Raw genomic sequence first — 9940 nt, forward strand, 5'->3', positions numbered from 1 at the left:
TCTAAAAAACTACAAGTGCATTGTTCAGTTGAGTCAATGCCAAAGGGCTAAGGCCAAGGCATTGGGGGAAGTAGAAATGACTCTAATTGAGCATTACGGAAAGTGTCGAGGTAGAAGGAGTAATCCAGGATCGATGGTTAAAATTAGTGTCGAGGTAGGGCCAAATAATATAAATTATTTTCAAAGATTTTATGTTGTTTTAAGGGTATAAAAGAAGGTTGGTTGTCAGGGGCTAGGGGATTCATTGGCTTGGATGGATATTTTCTTAAAACTGTATGCAAGGGAGAGTTGTTAAGTGCGATAGGAAAAGACGATAACAACCAAATATATCCTCTTGCATGGGCAGTGGTGGAGGTTGAAAATAAAGACAGTTGGGAGTGGTTTTTAAATTTTCTAATGGAGGACATTGGATTGACCGATGGGTTAGGGGTAACATTGATGTCAGATCAACATAAGGTAATAGTATACTAATAATTAACTGCAAACATTTGCTAATCTATTTTGAATGTGATCTTCTAATTAGTTATTTGCATTATGCTAATACATGGACTTGTTGAAGCTGTTAAAGAGGTATTCCCACTTGCTGAGCATCATGAATGTGCTAGACACATAGACGCCAATTTCAAGAAGTACACTAGTATCCAATTCAGATCTTTGTTTTGGGTTGCATCCAAGTCAGGGACACCACAAGAATTTGAAGAAATTATGCAAGAAATTAGAAGTTTGTCTCCCCATGCTTATGAACATTTGATGGAAAGACAACCGTCAACATGGTCAAGGGCTTTATTCAACATCGACACATCATGTGATGCTGTAAAAAACGGAGCAAGTGAGTGTTTTAACTCTTTGATTTTCTCATCCAGGAGAAAACCTATAAAACAATGCTCGAGGAGATTAGGGCTCTTGTGATGCAAAGAATGGTTAGGATGAGCAACAAAGCATGCAACTGGGATGATGAAATCTGTCCAAATATAAGAAAGAAAGTTGAGCAAAATAAGGAGTTAATGCAGCATGTTTATGATTATTATGCTTTATGCATATAAGGTAATTTGTTTCATAAATATTACATTATGGTTTGCCAATATTATTATTTTTTGCAGATTTTGGCGTGTTGCTCCCAATGGAGGGAATCTTTTTAAAGTAAGACAAAGGACTAGAGGGTTGTTGTCGACACTCAATGTAGAACATGCACTTGCAGAAGTTGGCAAGTTTATGAAATTCCTTGTCCGTATGTTGTTGCAGCCATATATGTAACACCCTTAAACTCACATTGCATATAACACATAATTCATTCATAGAATACATGTTCAAGCCCAAAAAGGTCCAAAGTACAAGAGGCTACAATACAAAATACACAACTCAAAAATTTCAAAGTACATGCTCGTGTACTACATATCATTTAATATCAAAATACATCCATCGATCTTCATAAGGCTAAGCACATAGAGAGATAATTCATAATTTGTCTTTCCCTTTACTATCATTATATTAAGCATTTCCTGCAATACATATTTGAAAACACAAAATGAGGGTTAGACCTATAGGTTTAGTGAGATCCCTTTTTCCATGTAGTTGCAGGGTGAATATCTCCGAAGCATTATTTAAATAAAATCATTTCACATAATGAAGTGTAAATCCATATTCTGTTTACGTTCATCGGACCTTTGGTTTCAAAGACCAAACTTAGAAAATATTTCGACAAGCAAGAGGACCAAAGCTCATCTGGTTCCTCTACCAGAGCTTATTACTTAACTAAATTCTCAAAACGTTCAGAGATCAACATCATAGATAATAAAATAGCTTTCCCAAGAATAAAAATATGTTTTTAAAAGGATTATTTATGACCAGAGCAGAGCTCTGGTTCTACTAGCCAGAGCTTCTGGGTCAAAATGCAAGACCAACCAGAGCCTCTGGTCCAACGCGGTAGGCCAACCAGAGCTCCTATGGTTTGTCTTTCTTTGTAAGAAAAACTTCAAAGTATAAAACCCTTTTGAAAATTCTTTTTAAAGTATAATTTTGATATAGAGCTCTTATCTATAGATACAGAGCCTCTAGTTTAACTAAAAACTTTGCAAAAGACTTGAATAATTCTCAAATCATCGTCCAGAACCCTCTGGTTCTATTATGAGGACCAACCAGAGCCCATCTGGTTTCTTTCAAGAAACAACCAGAGTCTCTCTGGTTCCTTTTAAATCAAACACTTGTTCCAAAATACAGTTTATCCAAAACCATTGGCCATAGGCCAAGTTTTCCCTTTCTCAATAACATCAATACTATCATTTCTAATAAGCGCAATATCTCCGAGTCTTCAAATCACAAAGAAGTAAGAACTCAAATCTCTTGCAATCTTAAAAGACATAATAGCAAGAGCTATAATATTCACACACACAATTGTCATCCTTATATCCAAAGGTACACCTCTCCTTGATATGCCACCCTTATAGCTGAAGGTACATCTCTTTTTGATATGCCACCTACACCTCTCCTTGATATGTCACCCTTGTTTCCTCATCAAAATCTATAGGTTAGTTCCAAAGGAAGACATACCAAAGTCAAAACCGTCTTGATGAAACAGCGTCCATAGTTTTATCCACAAAATCTGTAGATTAATCCCAAACGAAGACAGACCGAAGTCACAACCGTCTTGATGAAATGTCCTCTATAGTTTTTAACCAATAATGGTTTCAAAACAGTTTTATCATCAAAACTTTGAAACTCAAGAACAATTAGTTCTTTCAACCATTTTTCAAATCACAAAACAAAAATCTCCTTTAATCCTCAAAACAGGATATCATTCCAAAATTGTTTTAAAGAGCAGAATCTATTATATCTTTTCAAAACAGTTTCCAAATCCAATATCATAAACACACATCTATAAACTGTTAGAAAACAGTTTTCAAATGACATTATATAAGGATTTTAGTTATCAAAACTCATCTTATCTGCACAGTTTGGAAGATTCAACACAAAGTCTTCAAAAATGCTTTTGTGCAATATTCTTCTCAAGAACAACCTCCACCGCCACATTCCACACTTTTTCTCTCAAATGTTCTTCCCAAAGAAAACAAGATAAGATTGGATCTTATCTTTTTATCTCCTTATAAATTTTCTAATATAGGCGGTGGTGATTTTTTATTGATAAAAAACTCTTTGAGCGGTGGAAGTTAATATTTTAAAAATCAACTTTTCTTAACCACTAAGGTACCATCTCATTTAATAATAGATTTTCACATAAGCATGCTACCGTACATGCACTTTCACATTTCCCATGTATGCATATTATTATGTACACACATATCATTTTCTCATATGCATGCATAGCATCATATTCACATGCATGTATGATCCATGCTTTTCTAAATTAAACATGCATATTTCACATAATTCACATAATAATCACGCAAGGTTACCTCAACCAGTGTTGCATGGAACCTGGTTATAACAATATACTTCATTCACCAAGATCCAACTAACCTTGTGTCTCATTTGTTCTAAAAAATAAAGTTTAGTAATACATATAATCACATGATCAACCCTTTGAATGGGATCAAACTTTGGCCAAGGATAGATTTTGCCAAACTTTTGCCCCCAAATTCTAGACGCATGTCTGGGAGGCATACAATAGCCAGAAGGAAAGATGGAAGTGAAGGAAGTAGTCACACTAGAAGAAATGCATACGACCATGAAGTTGTAGCCAAATCGGGGAGAAAGATGACTTGCAGAAATTGTTTGGAGGTAGCACATAATTCTAGGAGTTGTAAAAATAAAAAGAGAGATGCTCTAATTCAGCCAAAAAAATCCAGTTGGTAGACTGAGAAAAAACAACGTAGAAGAGAATGATTTAGTTGTTGGAAGCAATATAAAAGGAAGGGATTCAAGAGATAGGGTTCAAGAGGTACGAGTGTACATGATACGATTATAGAAGTAAGTATAATAATTATGATTCACATTGTGTTTGAATGAATCAAATATTGTAGCTAAAAAAAGTAGGTTTATTTTGCATCACAGGTTAGTTTATATTGTTTATTTTGTAAAAAAACAATATTTATTTTGGTAATTTGGATTTTTTTTTGAAAAAAATTTCAACTTGATATTTGAATTTTTGTTATTTAGAAAACGAAATTTGGAATGAAAAATAGATTTTATTGCATTAATTTTAAAAAAAATTAGTTATTTTTCTATAATTATTTTGTAATTTTAAATATGACGTGGAATATTAGTTTTAACATAAAAAATTAATATGACGTGGAATATCTTAGTTAGCAAAAGATCTAGATGATGTCAATATTAACAAGTCAACAGGTCAACCAGACCTTTAAATAAACAAAAAAGTTTGATGAAAACCCTCTAAATAACGATTTTAAAGATTAATTCTTGAAAATAAATATCAAGTAAAAGTTGTTTCTATCCTGATGCAAATTTTCTTTTAATTTAAAAAAAATGAAAAATAAAACATATGTCAGTTTTGAGACGTGTCAAAAGGGGTAGAAACTTGGGATGGTCATAAAAATTTAATTCAAGAAAAAAGAGTATTTATTATTATTAATACCAAAATAGTTGGTTTGAATAGAAGTCGTTGGTCTATTCAACTGCCATTTTCCACACGCCATTTTGCAAAATTTCCACAACTCCAGTCGTCTCTCCCAGTCAACCCTCTCTACTCTGCTTTTCTTGATTAAAATTCCCAACAAAACTCATAATCTTCATCATTACTTCGTCGAGAACCAGAAAACATTGATATATGTTGTGAAGGTCATTGAACCTTGAACATCAAACCCCATGAAAATGAGCAGGTATCACCCCCTGTTTATCTTCCTCTTGATCGTCTTCTTCATTGTTCAGTATGTTTCTTGTCAATTACCATCAACTCAGGTGGCCACCATGAAAAGCCTGCATGAGTTGTTGAAGAACAACGCAAATTCCAAGTGGAATTCTTCGCTAAACTTAGAAAACCCATGTTCATGGACAGGCGTTTCCTGTAGTAATTCCTCAATAACTGGTCTTACTCTGTCTTCTTTCTCCATCTCCAATGCCCAAGATTCTTGGTCTTCTCTGGTTTGCGGAATTGGAACCTTGCAACATCTTGATCTTTCCAACAATATCCTGACGTCAATCCCACAACCATTCATCTCTTCTTGTGGTCGGATTACTGGTTTGAAACTTTTGAATTTCAGCCAGAACAGATTGAGTGGCCCCTTGCCTGTTTTTCAGGGTTTTAGTTCTTTAGAGGTTTTAGACCTCTCTAATAATATGTTTAATGATGCATCGATTGATTTGCAATTTGATGGCTTGAATGAGCTTAAGAGTTTGAACATTAGTAACAACCAGTTCAGAGGACCTATTCCCACTAAGCTAGGTAATTCGATGCTTCTTGAAGAGCTTCAGTTATCCAGAAATTATTTCGAGGGTAACATCTCTGATGAAATCACGAAGTACGTCAATCTCTCTTTGCTTGATCTAAGTGGGAATAAACTCACTGGGATGATTCCTTCTAGAATTGGTGAACTCTCTAATTTGCAATTGTTACTTCTCTCCGCCAACCAACTGTTTGGTGAAATTCCCCCATCGATTTCCGGAATCACTACTCTTAAGAGATTTGCTGCAAATCAGAATCAGTTTATCGGTGCAATCCCACTGGGAATTACTAGATATCTCAGGAACTTAGACCTCAGTTATAATCGGTTAACTGGGTCGATTCCAGCTGACCTCTTGTTGCAGCAGAATTTACAGACTGTTGATTTGTCCGCTAATAGCTTAGTGGGGTCGATTCCTTCCACTGCCTCAAGAAATTTGTTTAGATTGAGGTTGGGTAACAATTCGCTAGTTGGGCAAATACCAAGATGGTTGTTCGGGGATGATGTTCCGTCATTAGCTTATTTAGAGGTTGATAACAACAACTTGAATGGGAGCATTCCACCTGAGTTGACGATCTTCAAGAATTTATCACTTCTGGACTTATCATTTAACAATTTGGTGGGTTTTCTTCCTCCCGAGTTGGGTAATCTTAACAGATTAGAGGTTCTCCAACTTCAACACAACAATTTGTCTGGAAAGATTCCAGATGAAATCAGCCAGTTACAGATTCTAGTGAAACTAAACATTAGCTGGAATTCACTGAGTGGTTCCATCCCGCAATCCTTCTCTAAGTTACAGAGGCTATCTAATCTGGATTTGCAGGTCAATAATCTCAGTGGCCGAATTCCTGAGTCCTTTGGAACCATGGATTCATTATTAGAGCTTCAACTTGGAAAAAACCGATTTAATGGTGTTGGATCACTGCCCACAAAGCTGCAGATCGCTCTAAATCTTAGTCGCAATGACTTTGAAGGGCCATTACCATCTGCTCTCTCCGAATTACAAGCTCTCGAAGTCTTGGATCTCTCAAACAATGGATTCTCAGGTGGAATTCCAAGTTTCCTTGGTCGAATGCCAAGCTTGACACTATTGCTACTCTCCAACAATAACCTTACAGGAACCATACCCACATTTGGTTCAAACGTAATCGTGTCCACAGATGGTAATAGTTTGTCAAATCCGACACCAACCCCGCCTGTACCTGTGGCCAAGAACAAGAAGCCTGTGTCATGGGGGATCGTTGTGGCTGCCACGTCAGCTGTTGTTGTTCTTACAGTAGTAGCAATCGTGGCGCTTATATACTCTAGGAAAGTTCACAAGGTCAACGATGAGGAAAGACATTCATCTCGGCTGCAGGTCATAAGAAGCAATTTGTTAACCGGAAATGTGATTCATAGATCTAATCTTGACTTCAATAAGGCAATGGAAGCTGTGGCATATCCATCGAATGCTTTCTTTAAGACGAGATTTTCTACGTATTACAAGGCTGTAATGCCATCGGGCATGATCTATTTCGTTAAGAAGCTTAACTGGAGTGACAAAATAATCCAACTTGGCAGCCATAGTTTGCTTGAAGAGGAGCTTCAAGTTCTTGGGAAGTTAAGTAATTCAAGTGTCATGACTCCTCTTGCCTATGCCTTGACTACCAATAGTGCCTATCTTTTCTACGAGTTCACCAAAAAAGGAAGTCTTTTTGATGTTCTTCATGGAAACTTGGCAAGTGGTTTAGATTGGACCAATCGGTACAGTATCGCTATAGGTGTTGCTAACGGCTTGACTTTTCTTCACGGATGCCCCTCGGGTCCAATCATCCTCCTTGATCTTTCGAGTAAAGTCATTATGCTCAAGTCCTTGAACGAACCTCAGATTGGTGATATTGAGCTTGCTAAAGTGATCGATCCTTCAAAGAGTACAGGCAATCTTTCTGCTGTTGCTGGTTCTGTTGGATATGTCCCTCCAGGTATAGTCTCCATTTTTATTCACCTTCATTCATCATATGTTTACCTGAATCCTAGATGCATATTGGTTATCCACTACAATGAAATTGGGTTTACCGGACCTCAAAATCTTTTAAGTTTCTTAATATACTGCTATATAAGACTTAAGTTTATAGGAACAAACAATCGTACATCCTGTAATAAAAGTGTTATATAATAAGAATTAAGTTTATAATAAAAGTGTTACAATAAGTTCGTTCAGAACTTTTCATTGTCTTAACAAGTGTTTTAGTACATTTTGAAATAAATTGTCCTTTTAGCCTTTCTATAGGACATATTTGAGAAGGGTCTTAGGATGACAACTTTTTATTTCTTTGATTTAATATGATTGTTGAATTTCTATTAATATATACACTAGACAATTACACTATTACGTACGTTATTCATATACACATCTTTTCAATCTATTCACATCTTTATATAACTCATTCGTATATATGTTCAGTAATTGTAAACATATATACGTAAATTGAGAAAATTAACTGAATGTAATATACATAAGAAATATGGACAAGTTGTATCAAATGGTTGATGATGAAAAAGAAATTATGAGTAGAAAAATAACATATTCAAGGTTAGAAGAATATTTTAATGTAACAAAGTATCAACCCGACCAACCCGTACGGTTTGGGTTGGGTTGGGTTGCACTTTTGTTTGGTTTGGGTTAAGATTTTTCAAACCGCAAGCATTGGTTTGGGTTGTTCAAATGTCTTCAACCCAATCAACCCAACCCATGAGCACCCCTTACACTAGAGACCTCGCCTATGAAGTAAATCATTGCACCTACCAATTGGGAGAGAATCAATAGATTCCTTTTCGGGAGCGATTCATCCTTCTTGAACGCAGTATGCAACTCTCCATTGTACTGCGCTCTCCAAGTGTGTTTGTCCCTCTTCTTCCTTACCATGGCAAGTCATTGTGAAATAACTTCGATGAGAAGAAAAAAGAAGGCATTAAGAGACCCTCCTGACCCAAATTTGGACACTCTAAGATCCATTGTAACACTTTACATAAGATGTACAAGCATTTGGTCGTATAAACTTAACTCCTAAAAAAAGCCTCTTAGGACACTTGGACATTTTTTGCATTCTATAGACCCTGGGTGGCGGCCATTTAAACTTTACACTTATCATTTGATGTAATACATGCTTTCTCGTCGAAGTATTCAAGGTCGGATCCTAACCTACAATTGTGTTTTTGGCTTTCAGAGTATGCGTACACAATGAGGGTGACGACAGCAGGAAATGTCTACAGTTTCGGTGTGGTTTTGCTTGAATTGTTGACAGGAAAAGCAGCAGTTAGCGAAGGATCTGAGTTAGCCAAGTGGGTATCGAGCAAATCAAAACAGCAAGATGACTATGACCAAATACTCGATTCCACTGTGAGTAGGACATCATCCTTGATTAGAGACCAGATGTTAGCGGTCCTAAGGGTTGCTTTAGCCTGCGTCAATGTCTCACCTGATGCAAGACCGAAAATGAGGAGCGTGCTACCTATGCTCCTTAATGCAAGAAACTAAGAAGATGAATGGTAATGACCATTTACGCTATTATTTTTAAGCTTTCTATCCATGGAATGATACAAGCCTTTTGTATGCATGCCATATAGGTTAATTAGTTTTGTGTAAACTATACAGACGTCAAACTACATGAAAATGCAACGTACTTTGTAAATATGAACTTATTTTTTCTTCTATGGGGCATTGTTGGCAAGACAAATAAGAACTCTCACTACAAGAAAAATCTTTTCTAGCAACATGCGGATTACGACACAAAGTCAAAAATGCGTGCGTAACTCTAGCTTTTCGAGTCTTCTAATTTGCCACTAATGTAATCGAGTCACTAGCTAGGCAAATAATCTATAAATGTCTGAAGTATATCCTTGTGTAAGAAGAGACGAGTGAGCTTTTGTGACACAAGTTTTTGCATCACGATAGGGTTAGAATTAAAGTTTTAGAGGTTGTTTGGATAGAAATTGGGAATGAGAACGGTTGAGAATGCTAGAAAATGGTGATGGGTAATCTTATTGCAATGGTAATATATTGAGTAATCATTATCATTTTTCATAGACGATCATTACTTTTTGCTTAGTGTAAAATTATTAATTTTTTTTTTTCATTTATATCTATGAATGCAAACGTACACATGTATATATAGTCAAAATATTGTTTGAGATGAGAGTTAAAAGTGAGAAGAGATCTGGATTCTTGAATATCTTTAATCTCAAATCCATCCATGAATCATATTTGATATGGAGATTGATCTGGTGCATCTTATTCTAATGTATATCCAAGGATGAAGATCACTTCTTACACTTCTCATTTTAACTCATCTTTTCACCGGAACCCAACCCTATATATCTATAATACTAATATATAAGTAACTTTGTGGACACGTGTCACGTTTCTGTGCGACGGTTGTTGATTTTTCCGGCCTAAAACCAATATTACCCGGGAAAAAAATTTAGAATAATATGTACTCTTATTACTTAATTAATTAATAATAATATGAATTTAATTAATTTATATAGTTATTAAAAGAATATGAATACCTTATTAATTAATAATAACATAAATTTAATTAATTTAT

General features: G+C 35.6%; 2 protein-coding genes across 2 annotated transcripts; both read left to right on the forward strand.

The window, feature by feature from the left end:
• Positions 1 to 256: 256 nt before the first annotated feature.
• Positions 257 to 1295, forward strand: LOC112503052. The gene is made up of 2 exons (XM_025107121.1): positions 257 to 829; positions 1101 to 1295. The coding sequence occupies exons 1-2, from the start codon at positions 535 to 537 to the stop codon at positions 1142 to 1144; spliced, it is 339 nt and encodes a 112-aa protein (XP_024962889.1). The 5' UTR covers positions 257 to 534; the 3' UTR covers positions 1145 to 1295.
• A 3433-nt stretch (positions 1296 to 4728) lies between these two features.
• LOC112503051 (probable leucine-rich repeat receptor-like protein kinase At5g63930) lies at positions 4729 to 9266 on the forward strand. Its single transcript, XM_025107120.1, has 2 exons — positions 4729 to 7315; positions 8561 to 9266. The coding sequence occupies exons 1-2, from the start codon at positions 4780 to 4782 to the stop codon at positions 8869 to 8871; spliced, it is 2847 nt and encodes a 948-aa protein (XP_024962888.1). The 5' UTR covers positions 4729 to 4779; the 3' UTR covers positions 8872 to 9266.
• The last annotated feature ends 674 nt before the right edge of the window (positions 9267 to 9940 follow it).

Source organism: Cynara cardunculus, unplaced genomic scaffold (assembly GCF_001531365.2).
Source record: "Cynara cardunculus var. scolymus isolate 2C unplaced genomic scaffold, CcrdV1 Un_Scaffold_2462, whole genome shotgun sequence".
Lineage (NCBI taxonomy): Eukaryota > Viridiplantae > Streptophyta > Magnoliopsida > Asterales > Asteraceae > Cynara > Cynara cardunculus.